The sequence below is a fragment of the Aythya ferina genome (genome assembly GCF_964211825.1).
Source record: "Aythya ferina genome assembly, chromosome: Z".
Taxonomy (NCBI): Eukaryota; Metazoa; Chordata; class Aves; order Anseriformes; family Anatidae; genus Aythya; species Aythya ferina.
Genome location: NC_140299.1, coordinates 78,729,423 through 78,751,200, shown reverse-complemented (window position 1 = coordinate 78,751,200; position 21,778 = coordinate 78,729,423). Strand labels below are relative to the sequence as shown.

Genomic DNA, 21,778 nt, shown 5'->3' with positions numbered 1-21,778 from the left:
CTAAGAACTTCCAAATTAAGAATATACTTCAAACTGTGGAGGTCATGTAGCTAGGGATATCCTCACTGAAAGTACACAGTAAATCAGTGATGCAGTTTTCATTGCATAGCACAATGGTGTCACTCGATGTCATTCAGAGCCTAATTGCAATATCCACGATTTTTCAAGAGTGGTGACCATGCCTGACTCCTTTCCATCAACTCCTTTCATCAGATGAAAAGTATTTTGGATTCCATTTCAGGAACCATATCCAGGTACTGATTAGATTGGAAAGGGAATATTGACGTGCTCATAGATCATTTCTCCTGAGGGAAGGGGAAGTTCACATTGTCTACTTTGTGCCCTCATCTTTTGAAGTCACTCAGGTGAATGTAGCTATCATGATGCCCATGTGTGAATCTGGGGATCTTGGAAGCCAGAGGAAATCTGGATGTGTCCCATGTCACAGTGGAAGGGGGACACCAGAAAAGATTTTGTATCATCCCCTAAAGAAATATGTTTGTGGCTTCATGAGCTCAGCTAATGCCTAGTTCTTGCACAAGTCTCTGTTGAAGGCAAAATGTACTTACCTGTTCAGACAGCTATCTTGAACCACAACAACAACACCTGTGTTGTGTGTAATAACACAGAAGACAAGAGTTAAAGTTAAAGCAGAAAATCTCTGGCATAGCTGTGCAGAAATTATTACTATAATCCACTGAATTAGGTCAATATTTTAATCTATGTACAACTGCATCTGAATCACATTAATCATTCATTTTTATCTGTACTGTGGATATAGCAGGTGTAAAGGAAGCAGAAATCCATTAATTCTACTGTGTATCTTAAAAACTGAAGGCACATCACAGCAAACACAAGTTGCTACTTTAAATTGGGATGGTTATGCACTATGTGATTTGCTCAGCTGTCAGGAGACCAAAACATGTGGGAATGAGGTAGAAGCAAAAAACAGAGTGATGACCTAGCTAAGAAGAAAGAAAGATATGGTGAATAGTGACAGAGCACAGGATTTGGAATTCAAAAGGGTTTAGGGCAGGATACATGAAATTGGGAAAGTTTGATGACAGCTGAAAAAATGCAAACTGGAAAGAATACATTTCCTCTGTCCTACATCCTAAGGGAAATAAACAGCTGGAGTTTAAGTCTTGTCTATTTCCCTTGATTTCTGCTGTGGACAACTTTATGTCTTTTTGGTCTATATATATTCCACATTTAGTAATTCTCTTTCATCACTTTGTAATATTATTTTGTGTCCTAAGGATAACCACCCTCAGAGATTCTCTTCTGCTCTTTCCATGTCATTAATGCAACATTAGTAATTAGGACCTGACTCATAGAAATACGAATAGAATAAGTTTAGGTTGTTGCCTTATTTAGTTCCCATTGGAATGCTCAGCAAGAAGACTAACTGGATTTTAATCTATTTGCTGTTATAATTAAGGTTCACATTATCTTTTCACTTTTTTTTTTTCAATTTTCCAGCTATTAGTGGAACACAGCGCTTCTAAAAAGGATGTGAGGCCATGATTGCTGGCAGTTTAAAGTCAAGTGAAACAATGAAAACTGACATCTTCATATATGAGGACAAGGAATGTGATGCTAAAAATAGTCCAGCCTTGTTACACAGAAATCCCAACTGGCATTGGGTTAGGTACCAAACTATATATAGTTTCTTTATATATAGTTCTTAATATATTCTTTCTATAGTTTCTGTGTATCTTTCACTTAGGCAGTAGACCAATGCAGTAAATACAGAGATGGATTTGTTTTTATTAAACAGAGAGCAGATTTGGTGAGTTTGATTTGATGGAGACCCTATAGATATAAACATCAGTGCTGTCAGCAGTGCACTTCTGAACTGAACCCCTTTTATCACCCAAACTCACTGTGCTTTCATTTGCATTACAGTGTATTCTCCGTGAAGATGGGCTGGGTTAGTTATGGCTAAAACAAAACAGGAACGTGCAGTTTGCTACCCGGACTGCTCTGCTTACTAATATGAACACAGCCTTCGACTTCAACTTATTTACGAGATAAATTTTCCTTGATTTCTTTTGCTATCAGTCATTTGTCCATGTGTATTTTCATGATATCCTGGCGGCAGGACACTGTTTTTATGGGTGTGTTACTAAAGCTATGGTGGTGCGTCCATTCTCAGGGTGAGATAGTTTGGATATAAAGAGACGTGTGGTGGCTATTTTGCCTGGGTGAAACCCAGTAACATCTGCACTTGGCTTTATCTCTGCTCTAAATGTTGGATTGCTGACCCGCAAGTCAAACCCAAGTTCTTTTGAGACTTAGTGGCCAGCAGGTGATTTTAGTGATTCAATTTTCTCCAAAACACTCGAAGTTTCACTGACAAGCAGAAAAAGGGTAAACAGTAAAAAAGTTTTACTCCATTATTTTTTTAAGACCAGGTATTTGTCGGAACAGTTTGGTGCCTGGTTAAAAAGACAAAATATAGCTACACATCTGCCAGATACTTGTTTCCACTCCCTACCGCCTGCTCTTGTAGTCTGTGGTCTTTAGTGAGATAGCATCAGTTAGTAATAGAACATAAATTCAAGCAGTTCAGGCAGGTAGACCTTTTCAAACTAACACTGTCAATCACTTTAAGTACTCTATACTTTGAGGACTTTCTTGCTGTTTATGTCACTGTTTTTTTCATTTTTTTTTTTTTTCATTTTTTTCACATATACAACTTAGACCCAACTCTTGTGGACAGTGTCCGAGCATAACATCAGTGAACTAAACTTTGATGGTCTCCTGATAAATAAGGCCTTCACAATCTGTAATATTTCTCTGATTTTTTTTTTTTTTAAGTAAATAAAATAAAGTTAAATAAATTAAATTTTAAAGTAAATAAAGTAAATAATTCTTCAAACTATTGCAGGAGAAAAAAAAAAAAAAAAAAAAAAAAAAAAAGCAGAAAGATTGGAAAACCAGTATCTTCTTTTAAAATGTTCAGTATTTTAAATTTGGTAGAGATGAGAAATGAATTGGCTAAACATACTCACAGAAAATGGAATGTGGCAACCAAGTTCCCACATTTATGTTAGCAAGAGTGAGAGAAGTCAGTGACTGAAGCAGTGTCATCTGGGACAAAAACAAAGACACAGATTCCTAAGTATAAAGTTAGAGAGAATGGAAAGGACCTGAATCTGGATGTTCTGCAAACAAAGCAGATATTCTTTGAGAAGACAAAATCCTGTGAAGGGGCATGTAGATACCCAGAACAAGTCTCTCAGTTTGCTTGAGTAGGTTTATGAGATATCTGGGTGAGGAAGAATACTGTGGGGTGTATTCAGAAACACACAGGAAAGTAACAAAGGCTATAAAGTGCTGGGCGGGGGGACGGGGCGGGGGGGGGAGGAGGGGAGGAAGGCATTGAAAATGGAGGAAAGAAAGTTCTGTAACTTGGAAGTTGAGGAGTATGAAAACAAATAATGAGAGAGAATTTGGGGAAAATGTTTTGTAGTGCATTAAACATTTCTGAAGCATTTTAAGGTCTCACAATGTGCAGTATCTGCTACCTAGCCTACTATACTGAGCATACCACAAATGTGGGTCTATACTGTAGTAAAAGTTAAGAAAATAAAAGTTAAGTAAGAAGTTCACACTGTTCATTAAGGCAAAACACGGTATACCTATCAGGTTTAAATATCATCTTGTCAGAAAATATTCTAGTTATTTAGATAAAAAAGCATTGAGAGATGGCTGGATGATCAGTGTAAAGTTCTCAGTAATACAAAATCCACAGACCCAAATTAGAGGGAAATGTGCAGAAATGACCTAAAGCATTGTGCACTCAAAGGATGAACCTTAGCTTTTGCTGCTTCCAGATGGAGACACCTTGATCATTATAATCAGCACACTCCATTTGCTGCATTAAAAAACAAGATAAATATTTAATCACAGTGCAATTAAGTCTGGATCAGTGCCATTAGTTTATAATGAATTGTTAAATAGGATCTAATACAGTACTAATACACTTATGATCCAGGCTAAACAGATTTTTTTTATTACTTTAAAAACCAACAACAACAATGACAAACTGATATTTTGAGAATATTCATGAAATACAAGATGTGGGTAACTGCTAATTATTTTAGTAGTTTCATGGATTAACTGGAATAACATATAAAAATCAGCTATTACTACCGATATTCCACATAGGTTGTGAATGATGTCCTATCATGTCTGTTCTTTTCAGTTTAAAATAAATAAATAGCAAGCTGTAGCTATAATAAATATTTTTTTTTGTTATAAAATTAATCTGTCTCCTGACAGCAAAATAGGCTCAACAGTAGTAAATCCAAAAGTAAATTGTCTGAGATTTATTGATTTTAGTAGCTGTTGTATTTTTTTACTTTGTTTTACAAATATTCAAGTATGCTGAACAAGCAAGGATTTCTGGATACAATTTAGAAGACTTGAAGGATGAAGTAGTTAAAACTACATTAAGGTTGACTTCTCTGGGTTTCAATTAAACTGAGAGATGCCTATTTTTTGCAGACGCATCACAGTGAGCCAGCACAATGAATACTGAACCCTACATTGTTTAGATGTTTATATAAATGTTAAGCCCAGATTAGCTTTTTTAAGAGGAGAGAAAAAAAAAAAAAAAAAAAAAAAAAAAAAAAAAAAAAGCAATACAATATATTCTTTCATTACTGAAAATGAATCATACTTAAGTTGCACCACAACAGTGTTGACTAGAAGAAGACATTTCTGTGATTACAGCCGCCACTAAAAGAAGGTCAGTGGAACCTGGGAACTCTTTCCTTGAAAGTCCTCAGAACTGTGTACTGAAAAGCAAGCAGTTGATATGCGGTTGTAGTTTCAAGTAGGGAGCAAATATGTTCTTTGGATCCATCTATGTAAAGAGTGTTCTTGGGAAGTGGTAGTTTCTTCTAATTAAAGGCATAATCTACAATGTATTTGAACAGCAAATTAGTTTTAGCTATAAAGGTGGTCCATGGGCTTGAATTTCATGTACTAATGAGACCTAAACTTCTACACTGCAGTTGCTGGAGTGGACATGTCATACTTCCGTGCTTGAGCCTGTAGATTAAGTCATGAGTATGCATTTTGCTATGATTTAGCTATCCCCAGAACTCTGCAGGTGCAGGATCATTTCTGTCAAGTTGTTAAAATGGTTTTGGTCTAATGTATCACAACTCCCACACAGACACACAGCTGGGGGCGTTCAAAACCAGCCTCTGTGTCAGGTAAGCCTTGCACAATCATACTAAATTAATAGGTGATGTAGTAAATGTGAGGAAGATCAGAGACCCTGAAAAGCATTTGTTATATTCCTGCCCTTTTTGTGCAGTTCTCTGTCAGAGCCTGTAAAGACATTCCTGCAGTTATTGAATGCTCATTTGTGTGTCTCTGTGGAAGACAGTCTTTTTCAAATAGGGTTGTTTTATATTTTGGATTTGTATCTGCCAAACTTTGAAATCTATGAGCTCACATTTCAAGGGGCACACCTTTCAAAAATCCATTTAATTGAGTACTGAAAAGGATGATGAGGAAGGAAAAAAGTCAATATATTTCTGAAAAAGAGGTTGTCTCTCATTTGTGCATGTATGTGTGGTCTTTTAAAATGTATAGAGAAAATGTATACTAGAAGAGAATTTGAAACGTAGAGATTTGGAGATTAAACTCAGCTCAAATATTTATTGTATCTAGTACAGACTTTTTGTTATTATCCCCATTTCAGGATTCTTAAACTTTCTTCTCAAGTTGCAGGAACTGATGAGCAGCAGGGATAGGATATGGGATTACCTGAACACTGAGTTCAGCTCAGTGTGATAATCTGTAACTTTTTCATCATGGGAAGCTTGTTCCCTACTTGCACTCCAGCAGCAAGGAGATTAACTCTCCCATAAAGGTGAAAGAAGCTGTATATGTCACTGCTTTCTTTTACATATATTTGTTTCAAAATATAAGAACTCTTTGTAAGTGAATGGTTTATTTTGAAGACTTTGCTTTGGCAGAGGAGGCATTTTTTTTTTCATTGTGAAAATAAGGGGTAAAAAAAAAGAAGACTTCAAACTACTGGTGTTAAAACTATGAGAGATTGCCAATGAAGATTTCAGTTTACCAGAGGGGGTAAAAAAGATGTGATTGACATTCCAGTAGAGCCAAGAGGGACTTAAGAAACATCAGTTGTATGAAGGAGCAGCTAGAGAGTATTTATCATTTACGATGAAATTCAAAGGTATCATTTGATACTTTTTATTTGTTTGGTGATAACTTCAAGATTAGACAGAAAAAAAAAAAGTGTATGTCCACTGAAAGAGAGGTCGGACAACATGGGGGGACTACAGAGATGGTATTCTTCATCGTAGGGAGAAAATTTGTGCAGCTAAAGCTCAGTTGGAGTTGAAACTGGCCAGTACTATGGGGGACCAAAAAAAAAAAAAAAAAAAGTTGTTTTTTTTTTTTTTTAAATTATCTTAACAGCAAAAGAAGTAACATTGGTAAAAGAGAGCAGAGGAAACATTGTTAACCTGATGAGGATGGTAACCTCACAAATACATAGACATAGACAGAGAGATTTAATGGGTTCTTCACTTCTGTATTCAACATTGACGATGAGCTCTGGGACCCCAGGATGCATGTAAGTCTACGGGGCTTGATGGGATTCATCCCAGGTACTCAGAGAGCCAGCTGATATCGTCATTAGATATGGCTCTATTATTTTTCAACGGTCTTGGGAATGTGGAGAGGTCCCAGTTGACTGAAAGCTGGCAAGCATTGTTCCAAGTTTCAAGAGTGGCAAGAAAGAAGATCCTGGCAATTACATGCCTGTCAGACTCACTTCAGTGCTGGCTAAAAATATAGAGAAAATTGTCATAGAATTATTCTAGATCAATTCAATAACTCAATTATTCTAGGAGTTCTTGAAAAACACCTGAAGGACAAGACAGTCATTGGTCAGCCAACATGAATTCAAGAGCGGAAGGTGCTGCTTAACAAACTTGATTTCCTTTTATGAAGAGGTCACCCATGTAGTTGGCCAAGAAAAGCCAGTTGATGTAATGTTTGTTTTTTTTTATTTCAGCAAAGCTTTGATACTGTCTCTCACAGTATTCTTCTGGACAATATGTCCAGCACACAGGTATATAAATGCATAAATCATATATAAGTATGATGGGTTAGCAAGTAGCTGATGGGTGAGTCTCCAAGCATAATTGTAAATGGGTCTGCATCAGGCTGGCAAACAGTCACTAGCGAGGATCCTCATAGTTCCATTTTAGGGCCATATCTCTTTAATGTTATTATAAATGACTGGGATGCCAACTTGAAGGTACACTAAATAAGTTTGTGGATGATACTAAATTAGAAGGAGTGGCTGCCTCCATTGAGGGTAGGGAGGCCTTGCAGAGAGATCTTGACAAAGAGCTGGGAAATCCCCAACAACATGAGGCTTAGCAAGAGCAAGTGCCGGATTCCACACCTGGCAAGGGGCAACCATGGCTGTATGGACAGTCTGGGGGATGAAAGGCTGGAGAAAAGCCCTGCAGAAAGGGATCTGGGGTTTTTGGTCAATGGCAAGTTGAACGTGAGTCAACTGTGGGCCCTAGCAGCCAGGAAGGGCAACCGCATCCTGGGTTCTTCTAGCACAGCATCACTAGCTGGTTGGGGGAAGGGATTGCTGTGCTCTGCTCTGTGCTCTTTCAGCATCACCTCGAGTCCTGTGTGCAATATCAGAAGGACATAAAACTATTGGAGAGTGTCCAAAGGAGGGCTTCACAATGGTCTGGAGGGTAAGACAGATGAGGAGCAGCTGAGGTCCCTGGGTTTGTTCAACCCAGAGCAGAGCAGGCCAAGTGGAGGCCTCATGGTGGCCTGCATCTCCCTCACAAGGGGAGTGGAAGGGCTGGTGCTGAGCTCTGCTCTCTGGGGACAGTGACAAAACTCAAGGGAACAGCATGGAGCTGGGACAGGGGAGGGTCTAGCTGGGAGTCAATAAAAGGTTCTCCACTGGCAGGGCGGTCAGGCACTGGAAGAAGTTCCCCAGGGAAGTGATCACAACACTGAGCCTGCTGGAGTTCAAGAAGTGTTTAGGCAATGCTTTCAATATAGGGTTCGATTTTGAGTCCTGTGTGGGGCCAGGGGCTGGACCCAGTGATCTTTGTGGGTCCTTAAAGCTCAGGATATTCTGTGATTCAAAGTCTGTGGTTCTGTATTTGTTTTGATGGTTTTCAGAGCTTACCATATCGTCACATTAACATTATCTGCTAGTGCTTCCTTCTTCAGTAATATGCCACAAAATAAATTAAGCAATTAGCTTTGTTGCTAAGTGTCTTCATCTTGATGCATATCATGTTTAATATAAAATTTAGTATTTTTCATTGAAATTGTATTACTTCTGTGAGAAGGGGAGATGAATTGATAGGTATCATCAGAAGAGTTAACATATTTAAATGTGATAATTTGGCATATGTGACTCCACTGGAGTATACAATTTATTATTATTATTCGTTTTATTCTGTTTTTCATATTTGTCATCTTTTTTTAGCAAGAAATGATAGGTGATATTTGATTGTCTTCCTGTTTTAGCACAGCAACAAGCATGCTTTTGAGTACATGTAATCAGACTTTGAGGAAGACCTGACTAGTGTAGAGTTCTTGTTTAAGTATATCACTTACAACTGCCTGATACTTTTGAATATCTTTCTCACCACAGAAGGATATTTTGTGTTTGGCAAGAAAGACTTATGATATTTGTTGGAAGTGTGAGAAATGGTTTATTTTACAGCTGAGTATCACTGAATTGAGGAGCAGTATGGGAAAGAGTCATTAGGGTTTTTGTTTATTTCTTCCTGTTACTGATGGTACTTCAACTATTTTCTGGTTTCTTATATTTTGCGAAGCTCATGCTTCACAATGGCTGTTAGCCATTGTGCTTTGAAGTTGGCCTTTGTCACATTTTTAAGTCCCAGGTAGACATTTATCAGAAAAAGATCTGGCAAAGCATTTTTAGACTTCTTGATAGTGCATTTCAATGCATTCAATGAGATCTTGTGTTTGCATGTTGTGACCTTGAACTTGAATGTATGTACAGCCTGCCCTTTCAGGCAAGCTCTGTGCTTTATCCTGATGAAGTTTGCACTGAGGATACAAATGAACTTACATATGGCCCTTGCTGTCTTCAGCTGGGTGAGGAGTGAGAGGGCTGCACTGCTTCATCATCAGTGCACAGGAATCACAAACTCTCTTTTCCCCCTTAAACCCTAGTGCTTAGACACTTAGAGAAGACAGTAATTAATGTTTTATCTCATATGTACAAACCTAAGCAGACAAAAAGCTTTTACAGAGACTAGAGTTAGCCCAAAGTAAGTTTGCCTCCTGCTTCTCAGGATAGACACTGTATGGATGGATAATGGGTCCTTAGCATCAGCTGTCTCATTCTTCAAGTTGCACTGAGTAGCTTGCTCATGTAGATAAATCCAGCCTGTACTAAAATTATTCACTTACCAACTAACTGAAATGAGAACAATCAGAAATTTAGGTAATGATGTTCATATACATAAATTTAAACGTGCTTTACAAATATTAAAGTCTCTAGGGTTTTGTTTGTTTGGGTTTTGTTTTGTTTTGTTTTCTTCTCAAAACTGGGTGGCTGTGCAAGGAAAAAAAAAAAAAGCAGCTGAAAATAAGACTGGATGACTGGATATTTAAAAATATATATTTCCTTCGAACTGTCAGGCAAAAATTGTAGAAAGATATTTCAATAGTTCTTTGAATTATTTCAAAAGAATTTGAGTACCCTAAAAGACAGAATGAGGCAACAATTTTCATACATAGGCTTATTCACTCTTTGTATTTATTATCGCTGTCAAAAATTACATTTTGATGAAATGATACTTTCCTTGATTTCCTATCTTCTCCTGCTCTAGACAAACTAATGGTCTCTTTCAAATATGTAATTATTGCTACAGTATTGCATTACATAGGACTATATTTATGAAGTTCTAATTGACTGTACTTGTCAAAGAAGAAAACAGATGACATAGTTCTGCCTTCAGCCCCTTTGCAACTCTACTGAGGATACATTTGTTTGATTCCTCAACTATAAAATCTCAGATTTAGTCAGAGCATCTAAAAAATTTAACACCTGCTATGCTTTAAGTTAACTTCCAATATTTTTTCAAAAACAGCATGGGATTTCAATTAAATAACAGAATGATGTATTTTGGAGTATACTTGTAATTATTATTTTGGCTAATACCACTGGAATTGCACAAAGGACTCAAAAGAGCAGCAAAGTGAATAGATCTATTACTTTTAGTGCACAATTAATCTTGTTGACATTACTTTATATGAGCAAGGATAAAAATGCCTGGAAAGCATACCATTGAATTCCACTGCTCATTAATATTGGTCAAATGTTGTTCTCCTTGTGTTGGAAGCTACTTAAAGATTACCTGCAGAAGTATTACAGTGCTATTGATTAAAAAAATAATAATAATAATCCCTGAAGCCCACTGTTCTTTTAAAAAATCAGTTGACAAGGGTGCAAAAAAGGATGCTTTCAAACTCACCACTATAGATCTGAGTAACTGAGAATATTAATCAGATTTTCAGGGAATTAATTATCCAACATTCAATATATTGTTATTTAAAAGCCCAAGGAAGTTAGGTGTGATTTCTCATCATTTGGCAGCAGTGCCTAGATCGTATGTACCATTTTTAGTTTTTAAGATGGCATTATTGCTGGACTCCGACCCAGATTGTCCAAAACACTCAAGCCTTTATAATTTTGCATCAGGGATTTCGTAGAATCAAGTTTAAAAAAAAAAAAAAAAAAGTATGCTTGAAGGCTCATATAGTTTAAATGCCCTAATGTCCTGAGGATCTGGAATATCAGACTATGGTCCTGTGGAGAACAAGGAGAAAAAAGTTGTTGCAGGCTTTGTTAAGTTGCACTCATTCATCCTTTTAGAATGCAGATAAGCCTAACCCATGTCCTTTTTAGAAAATGTATGTTAATTAGTGAAAATTAGATGATTATTGTTTACTGCTTTTGGTGCATTTAATTAGTATGTTTCATTGATCTCAAAATAATTTTGAACTACCAGTTTCTGTGAACAACAAAAAAAGCCCTCAACATTTAGATTACAAATATTACTATTATATTTCTATAAACAAGTGGCAACCATAATTACTCAAAAATATGCATGTTGCTTTGTGCGGGTGTTAGGGAGGTCAGTCTTAAAGCATCGTAGAAGACTAAGATCAGTTAGAAATACTGATCTGCACCAGCACATTTATGGCTGTGCTGCTCAAATGGACTGATCTGAGAAAAAACAAAACTTTAAAAAAAAGAAAAAAAAGTATGCTGAATGCTGAGCATGTGCTTAACAAGCCATATGGAGATAGCAGCAAGCAAAATGAGAAAATAATTGTTAAAAGATTTATTGCTCTTGGAAGATTAAAGATCCACATGGATAGAAGTAATTAACATATGGGGCTACCTGCAGGTACTCCCCAGATCACAGCACTGTGATCAAGGCTTGAAAACCACATAGTCCATATTCACTGGGAGACAAAAAGCAATTTTTTTTTCCCCTCTATTATGGAGGAGAAATAACATGAACAGAATTTGTAACAATAGAAAGCCACGAATCTTCTTTGACCTCTCAATGAACTGATATATGTCATGTGGAATTAAATATGTAGTGTACCACTACATTTAAAGTGTAATGGAGAATATGAATGGGAAAAGACAAACAAGGCAAGGAAGAGTCTCTCCTCCTTTTTGTCTTCATGATTTTTGCCTTTTGTTACTACTAAGTGCACTAGACTTATACAGATTCATGTGTTTAATTGATTGGGTTCAGTGAGACATACATATCCCATTTTTAATCATGTGTATAAGTGTAACTTCTACAGGATTGTGTCCTGGGTTAGGCTAAAGACATAAGTTATAACAGAAATATGTACATGGATAGTTTCTCATACTGCTGTAACTACACGGGCAATTATAATTGTGGAATGTGTTCTGACATACTTGTAATTCTGTTAATTTTATCTTCTGCAAATTAATATTTTCTCAGAGAGTGTAGTTTTCACTGATGAGACATGCTGAATGAATGCTGTTGCTGTGAATGTCTGTCAAACCTTGCGCTTAATAAAAAAACCTATGCGCTTACATAAACTAATAGTCAGAGCCTGACAAACACTAAACTTGTGGTCTTTTTAAGTTTATATCATTCAATTCCCAGTGCTGATTGTCAGTAAATTATGCTGTGGAAAAAGTTATTTTCTGTTTTTTGATTATTATTATTGTTTATTTTAAGTGGATAAATAATTATGACATTGCATTTCAATAAATGAAAATTTACACCTTTCTGGGTACATAGCAAAGGTCACAAACAATATACTTTATACTGAGTTCACAAATCTTTTCACATAGAAACTTGCATATGAGGTTTTCCAACCAAGAATTGCCAGTTCTTTAAAGTGAGATTGGAAAACAAAATCATCAAAATGATAAAGCGTTTTTTCTGGTAGGAGGTATGTTACAGATAACATTAGTAAGATAATAAGATGGAACACATTTAACACCTGTTGTTAACAAAATAATTTGTAGACCTAAAGGCATATATAGTCATTGCAAACATAACAAATCAGATCTCACTGATGAGATGTTATGTAACCTAACACACAGTTAGTTGGAAAAAAATATAAATTTACTCAGAGGAACAAAGCAGTTTAAAGTGGATTTGCTAAAAAGGCTCTCAATGGAAAGAACAGTTGGTTTAGTAGCCTTACTGCTGACCCAGATAGTTACATATTCATATAGTCACACAAAGCCATAGCAAAGATCTCATACTACTAACTTGACATGCAGTGATTACTCAGGGATATTGTACATGTCACTCTATACATGATAGGCACATTTGATTAATACATATTGCCACAGTGGTATAAAAGTTAGAATCCCTGTTATCTTTAATAGCAGAGGAAGATTTACCTTCTCTGTCTCCTGTCTTCTGTTACATTAAAAAATAATGTTGTGATTAATGAGTAGTGACATGCTTCATATTATTTCTTGTTCATAAAAATCTGTGCTGGCAAGTTATCTGAACTAAGTGAAGGGTATATTTTAGTGGGTTAGTGGAATATGAAGATCTACATAAGGGATTTTATTTCTTTAATGAGCATAAAATTGTGATGGTTTTTCATTATATATTTCTCTTCTTTTTTTTTTTTTTTTTTTTTCCTATCTCTTAGGACCCTGCCTTCCTAATCCATGTCATAATGGTGGGATGTGTGAAATTAGTGAAGCATACCGAGGCGACACATTCATAGGATATGTTTGTAAATGTCCAGAAGGGTTTAATGGGATTCACTGCCAGCACAGTAAGTTTCACGTGATAACTTCTATGTATTTGTGGATAGAAGACTTTTTATTAGCATGCAATTTTGAGGATTAACATCAGATCTGATTTTCTGAAATCTTTGGCCTTTGTTTTGTGAACAAGCTAATACCATTGAATAGTTTTACTACCTTCAGAAAATTACTTCACTTCCAACTTACTGGACACAACGACATCTAATTTGCTATGCATATTGAAGACATGGTAAGGTAACTGAATTTACCATTAAATTAATGGAAGGTAGTATTGCAAACAGTAGGGATATCTCTTTCTGTTGGAATTGTTTTTGTGGCTTTCTTTTGGTTAATGATAGAAAAAAGTGGAAGGGATTGAAAGAAATTGAAAAGAAATTTGTATATAAATATGTCTTCTAGGTCTCTACTTGTGCATTAAAATTATGAAAAAGTGCTTTGAGTTATCCAAGCCCTAAATCCAAGGGCAGAAGTTCAAAACTTAAACAGTATTTATATTTAGTCATGTTTTAAATACAATATCTGGATGCCTTTTTATTCCTCATAATTTACTTGAAGAGTTTGTCCTAGTTTAAGATTAGATTGGGAACAGGGGGATGATATCTGTTAAAGTGTGTCATTATAAAAATGATAAGTACTCATGTAAAAAAACAAAAACAAACAAAAAAAAAAACTTCAGATTTTAATATTGACTCCTTGGGGGAACACGTAGTAAGATCTACACCTCACTAATAAATTTTTTTAAGAATATCTATTTTATTTTATTGTGCTTAAACTGGAAATTACAGGACCATCTTTCCATGTTTCTCCAGTTAATGTCATCAGACGTTCTGAACGGTCAAAAACAATTAATGGATTACACATTTATTTGCAAGTCTGATCATGTTGTAACTTATAATCTGCATTATCCATTGAAGTTTGGTTTTTGTTTTGTTGTGTATTTTGTTGTTTGTTTTGTTGTGTGTGTGTGTGTGTGTTTTTTCCCACACGTAAAACTCATTTAGAACAAGCGCTTGCCTATGGAGAAACTTAGATGCCAAGTTTGTGTTTTATTTTGTGCTGTAAAGCACATAATAGTCCTCAAAAAATCATGTTATTGATGCATTTGGAAGCCTAGGAAACTAGGCTAGGAAATTATCCCTAGGAAAATAGGAATCTAGTTTCATTTGCAGTTAAAAGACAAATGCATTCATCTAAATCAGAGTGAATAAGCACTGAATCCAGTCTACGTTAAGTAAGTGTTCCATTTAGATACTTGTCTACAGTTTGAAGTGTTAAGGAACCAGTACAGTCCAGCCAAAGTAACAGCTTATGTTCATTATATCCCCAAAGAAAAGTGTGTCCAAAGACCAGAGTATGGATATTCAATTCCATTAACTTTGGCCACACTCCCTCTTATTTTATTATGTAGGTACCATAGGACCATCCAGACGACAACTCAGATGCATGAATTCAAATTAGTCCCACTAGTTTAATCTTGTTAAATTATGCCTACCTCATCCACCTATAAGAAAATGTTGGATATTATCCACTCCTTTGGAAACTTTTCCATCTAGCCCTGATTCTGGGCATCTAGTGGAACTGACTACCAGTAGAAATCATAGTGAATTTGTTTTTATAGTCATATCATTAGAACAGTCATTCAAGGTAGGGGATTGAGTTCGTAGTGTAATAATGAAGGCAAACGATAGTCATTGCCTGCCTTTAAACTGTATAGCCAGGAGTTGAGGACTCTTGAGACTAGAAGAGCAGACAAGTTTATGTCTGACTGTAACTCAGAGGTTATACCAGCTTGAAGGTTGAACATAGGCTAAATTGTGAGTGCAGTACCTTGTGGTTCCCTACCTTTGGCATTTGCATGTATTTTATGTGAGTCTGTCATCTAAGTGGAACAAAAGTCTTTGGAAAGTGGCAAGATGGGAAGTTGTATCTCTGTTCTTGTGACTGCTCTTATAAAAGGTAGAGCCAGACAGCTTCTGTGTGCCATTGATGCCTAGCAGCATGAAGAAACATCATCATTATGTTCTCAGGCACACTCCTTCATAAAACCAGACACGTAGTCCACACACGATACACAATACTTCTGCTATCATTAGATGTCAAAGGTGTTAGGATGCAATGAAGTAAATAACACCATGAATTTTCAGCAAGTAAAATGCATGCTTAACGTGCTGTCTAGAAAGGATCATACCATTCCTTTGACTTCCATTGATGAATCCTACATAACTCTTTAATATGATATCTCTTTAGCTTAATTCACAAAGTTCCTTTTATGCAACTTCCCCTGTTTCATAAAGTTTAGCAATTCAATTCTGAATTCACTGTAAACCAAGTAAGAAGTGTCAAAATAATTCCATCATGAAAAGGTAAATTAAAATAACTTCACTGCAAGACAGGTATCTTCATATAAACTGTTCAGATTTCCAGAAATTGTGTTATACTCTCTTGTGCATTTTTTTTTCTTTTTTTTTTTTTTTTTTTTTGACTTCTTTCATGTGTAATATTCTGCTGCTAAATCAATTAAGGTAAGTGATTGATTTTGCAATCACGATATGTTCCCAAGGCTGGCATTTTGTCATTCTTATCAACAAACATCCTGTCAATATTTCTGAGATCCCTCAACCTTTTACCCGAGTAAATAATTAATATGTAAATTATAAAAGAGATCATTAACAACTTCACTGATTGCATATCCTAGATTTATTTCAAAATTGGTATTAATTGGCACTGGTAGTCTGAAAAGATTCTAACTCTGCAGTGGCAAAAATGTGAAAATATATCTGCTAGTAGAAGTTTCCCATTTCAGGGCTCATAAAATCACCTATGTCTGGATAGGAAAGACTACCTTAGGTAGAAACCTGGGGAGACTTTTGTGGTGATGTCCATGAAGATGCTTATGCATGGCAATCTGGCTTTCAAATCTGTTGTTGACAGTATCTAGTGACAAGGAGAGAGGAGTTTGGAAAAACTAGCTTAAAGCAATTCTACCTATGGTCTTTGTACACTGATGAAGCTCTTCCAGAGAATAACTTAGAACACTTAACTTCCTGAAAATTTCATAAACTTACATTCAGCAATAGGAGGGTGTATTCTGTTGGTGTGATCAAATCATTTTTATCTTCAGGATCATTTTAACTGGGTTTATGTGGCAAGGCTTTGGTAGTGGGGTGGCTGCAAGGATGGCCTCTGTGAGCAGAGCCCAGCAGCTGCTGCATGTCAGAAAGGAGCCAGCTCCAGCTGCTCCACGAGGGACCTGATGCTGGACAGAGCTGAGCCATGAGTGATGCTGGTTGGGCCTCTGGGAGAGCAGAAGAAAGGGGAAAAAAACTGCTGTGGAGCAGCATCTGAGAGAGAGAGAGGAGCAACAAGCAGCCCTGCATCCCCCAGCTGAGTGCAGCAGGAGGGCAGGAGGTGCTCCAGGCAGGCAGCAGCAGTTCCCCTGCAGGCTGTGCAGGGAGAGGCCCCTGGTGGAGCAGGCTGTCCCCCTGCAGCCCATGGGTCCCACATGGAGCAGATCTCCACGCTGCAGCCCCCCCATGGGTGGAGGAGCCCCCGGTGGAGCAGGTGGATGTGGCCTGGAGGAGGCTGCGGCCCATGGAGAGCCCCCACAGGAGCAGGCCCCGGGCTGGAGCTGCAGCCCGTGGAGAGGAGCCCACGCAGGAGCAGGGGGTCTGGGGGGAGCTGCCGCCCACCCATGGGGGACCCTTGCTGGAGCAGTTTGCTCCTGGGGGATGGATGGACCCCGGGAGACGGAGCCATGTGGGAGCAGTTCCTGAAGAGCTGCTGCCTGTGGGCAGCCCCCACAGGCTCAGTTCAGGAAGGAATTCCACGTTCCTTCCCAAAGGCAGAAAAGGGTGGATGAAGTTTGCTTTTAGTTCTTAGTGCTCTAGTCTGTTAGCAATATGCAATACATTGCATTAATCTCCCTTATGCTGAGTCTGCTTTACCTGCGATGGTAAATGGTGAGTGATCTCTCTGTCCATAACTCAGCCCTTGAGCCCTCTTACATCATATTTCTCTTCCAGTTCTTTTTAGGAAGGGGAGTGAGAGAGTGGTGTGGTGGAGTTTAGCTAACCATCAGTACAAAAATGCCACATTGTGTAAATACAGTTTAACTTTTGATTAATCCTGAAGTGGTCAGGCAGTTGGACTTGGTGATCTCTGTAGGTCCCTTGCAAATGAATTATTCTATTCTATTCTATTCTATTCTATTCTATTCTATTCTATTCTATTCTATTCTATTCTATTCTATTCTATTCTATTCTATTCTATTCTATTCTATTCTATTCATTTTTTTCTACATGGCCTTCTCCTTCATTAGAAAGAAGCATGTAATCATTTGATGAATTATAATTCCCCTTTTTAAACCATGGATTTCAAGAAAGTCAATCTTGATTGATCTTTCCACTTTTTTATTGAAAAAGGCCTGAAGAAGTACTACTATTCATGAACCAGCATCCATTGTTAAATCATTGTCAATTTCACTAATCATTCTTCAGCATGACAGATGAAAATGCTGGACAAATAGCTCCTGTTCAGATAATTAATGCCTTCATCTACATATAGAGGGATTATATTTTCACCCACTAAAGCTGACTAAAAGTACAGTTCTGCAGAACAAGTCAAAATCCATGGAAATACCCTGGAGACATGGGATGGCTGGATTTTCCACAAAAGAAAACGAAAATCCATAAACTGGGACATATAGATATTATGCATTATTGTGATTATCAGATAAAGACTGCCTGCTGAAAGAAATATGAAACTCAGGGTTTATCAACAATATATGTCAAAGTGTGGATTTCTGGCTGGCACTCAACTAACTGAAATGACAGAAGGATCCAAGAAGAAAAAAAAATCAAATTGGAAACAAGAAAGAGTTCAGATTTAAGGTTTTGGTTTTTAAGTGATTTTATATTCCGAGCATCGTTAACACTGCCAGACATAACTAAATGCCTTGCACTCCAAGAGGATTAAGGCTTATTAAACAGATACATTTGATAATGCAAGCAATGTCTTCCTAGTGTTTTTCCAGCATTCTCTGCTTTCTACCTCCACAGCATGGAAGGTCTGTGGCATTTCGAGCTGCCATATTAATGTATTGAAAAACTGCATGAATGGGAGGCCACGTGGCGGAGCATCAGCTCACATTTTAATAGTATGTTGAGTTATCATCTGAACTACAAGTAGGGTAATGGTAGTGGCTTATACATGCAGGACTGGAACTGGAACAGCTAATCTCCATGAATTTCTGACCTAGTTGAGACGATGCATAAACTGAAGCTTCAGCAGCAAATTCAAATCCAGGAACTATTACATCTACTAGGAACTAATATATGTGAGGAAGACGTGGCATGGATTTTGTTACAATGAGCAAGCACTCCAGCTAAACCATTTCCAGCTGCAATTTGGTGGTAGAGCAGTCCAGAAACCATTCTCCACAGGAGGTTTGTATGCAGTTATCCTGCTTTGGAGGCTAAAACCAAGAGCGTCTCACACAGATGCAGTTTATTCTAAGCCTGCAGGCCCCTGAGCCATGTGGACAAATTTAATGTACTAGGATATATGCAGATACACCGAGCCAGATGTTCACCCCATGATTCTGGTGATGAACACTCACTATGGCTTCTCCTGCAATGTAAGTTTAGGCTTAGGGAGTTCTAAATGTAAACCAGGTGTTTCTTTTTAATTTGTGTTGGTGTATTAGGTCTGTCTGGAATGTTAACTTTCCCTGCAGCAGCCCATACAGTGCTCTTCTCTGCACTTGTAGCTAGAACAGCAGTGGTATCACACCAGTGTTTTGTCTGCTGCTGAGCAGTGCTGGCACAGCATCAGGACTCTCTCTAACCCTCCTAGGGGGTGGGCAAAAAAATGAGAAAAGAAACATCACCAAGGCAGCTGACCTAAACCAACCAAAGGGATATTCCATACCATGTGGTGTCACACTCAGCAATAAAGGTGGAAAAAAGAAGAAGAGGAGAGGGGTGGGCTCGCATTGTGAAAACGTCAGTCTTCCTTCTGAACACCAGCTACATGTGTTGAGGCCCTGCTTCAAGGATGTGGTCAAGCATCACTCATTTGTGGGAAGTAGAGAGTAATTTCTTTCCTCTGCACTTCCACATAGCCTTTATTTGTTTTGGTTTGGTTTGGTTATACCCTTTTTTTCCCCTTTCCCCCTCCCTTTCCCCTTTCTTTTTTTTTTTCCTCTTTAGTTAAATTGCTTAGTTAATAATAATCTTTCCTTAATTATTATTATTATTATTTTTTTCCCTTTAATTAAATTATCCTTATCTCAAACTGTGAGCTGTTCTTTACTTTACTTCTTCCCCTCCTCATCTAAGGACGGGGCGTGAGAGAGCAGTTGTAGTGTTTAGCTGCCTAGCATTGTAAAACCACCACAGTTGGTTGTTTTAGTTGTTGTTGCAATTAGCTATTTGTATAGTTTTAACAATTATATTAATATTAAATTATATAAAGTAGTAATAATAAGCTATAAAGTATAGTAATAGCAAGTTACCTGTAGATGTCCTAGGGAACAGATTCATATAAGCATTATTTACCTGAATTCTGAAAACTATTCCTGTGTCTAATTAATTGCTCAGATAATAAATGAAAAAGGGCAGACAGACTGTTACTTATTTGCTTAATTAAAATGTAAAAGAAAACAAGTAGTTTGAAAGATGTCTATTAGAGATCACCAGTAAAGAAGAAAAAAAGCCAATAGTCAATATATTTATTACAGTCAGAAGAAAAGTCAATCAAACATTATTCCTAAAATGGAAACCATAATGGGGCAAACTGTGGAACATAATAAAGGCATAACCACCAGGTGGAGGAGCAGCAATGAAGCAGATGTTTGTCACAGTTATAGAAGTCCAGGAAAACTTCTGTCTGAATCTGCCCGGAAAAGCAAATGCTATTAATTGAAGTTCAAATTGATGAGGTTGTCAACTGAGACCAGAGGAAGATTTGATGATGCATCTTCTTACAATAAATTTGTGGTGAGACTGAACAAGAGTGACAATAATTTGGGGGCTGTTGGAACTTGGGGCTTTGTTTTGCTTTAAATCCAAATAAATATATTTGTTTGGATAGCTTACTTAGTCACCTAATACTTGGAAGGAAATAGGTCAAAACTTCACAGAAAGTCTCAGGACACACCCACCATGAAAAGAGGGCATAATTTGTCCCTGTAAGGATTTTAGTTTATTCTGTAATAGCTAGAGATTGGCTTAAAATCTCAGCTAGGAAGTATAATATCCCCTCCGATTTTGTTTAATTCCTGTTATTTTTGGTTACACGGCACTGCTTATTCTTCTTATTTGTACAAACTTGTAATATCTTTTCTTATTCTTGTTAAATATCTGACCTCAACAATTGCCTGATGCATTGAGTTCATCGTCTAATTACATAGTATATTGAAAAAAAATCCCTTTTCAATTTCAAATTTCATGTCTTTCAGCATCTTAAACTGTCTCTTTCTTTGTGCATTATATGACTAGAAGAAAAGAAACTTCTTAGTGCTTTCTGTATGCCACTTAGTATTTTGCATACATTTGTCATGTTTCCATCTCACTCTTTCCTGTACAAACAGTTTAAATTGTTTCCTTTTCTTTTTCACATGAGAGCTTTTCCAAGACTTTTAATGGTTTCTCAGTGACTTCCTCAAATCTTTGTTGTGTGGTATATTTTACTGGGACAGTGACCCGTACTGAAGACAAATCTGCACCACTTATTTGGTAGAAGATCCTTACACTGCTTTCTATATTCTTTATGCAGCATTTTGTTGGATGTTTCTTTTTATTTTTTCCAGAGCTGGATGTTGAGCTGAGGCTTTTATTAAGTGTCCTACTTTGATGTCTAAGTTTCTTTTATAAGATGTCATGGTGGGAGGAAAGAAGATCTTCCCGATTGCTTTTGGATTTTATAGGATATTGAACAGAGGGGTGGGTTTCTTATGACCTCTAGACTAACTAAACTGTGCAATACAATACAAATGATTGGTATTTAAAAAAAAATAAAAAGTGTGCTTTATATTATAAGTCACTTCAACTGTCAATAGCCATTATAGGCATCTTTTGTAGGAGGGTAAATATCTCTTCCCTTCATTACTGTCTTTCTTAAGGATCAGTAGTATTAGTTTACCATGGAAAGAAATTAATGCTCCAAAAATATATGCATTGCTGTTTGACTGCTGAAGGAATTTAATTTGTTCATGTTCTGCTTTAAAAAGATAGCGTATGAAAAATATTTTGCACATTCCTCTTTATATTTGAATTAATAATGAATACTGAATTTAAAATGAACTCTTTTAATTCAATAACAGAATTGTAATGTCAACTTTACACATCCCCTCTTAACATAAAAGGTATAATATGCTTTTTCAGAATGAGAATAACTGTTTAT

The 21,778-nt window shown here is 36.9% G+C and overlaps 1 protein-coding gene across 2 annotated transcripts in view; it reads left to right on the top strand.

The window, feature by feature from the left end:
* The window catches only part of EDIL3 (EGF like repeats and discoidin domains 3), a 268,921-nt gene that overhangs the window by 122,863 nt on the left and 124,280 nt on the right, over positions 1-21,778 (top strand). For both annotated transcript variants that reach the window (XM_084503482.1, XM_084503481.1), the window contains one exon: positions 13,255-13,383. In XM_084503482.1, coding sequence (XP_084359608.1) covers positions 13,255-13,383 — 129 coding nt within the window. The remainder of the gene's footprint in view (positions 1-13,254; positions 13,384-21,778) is intronic.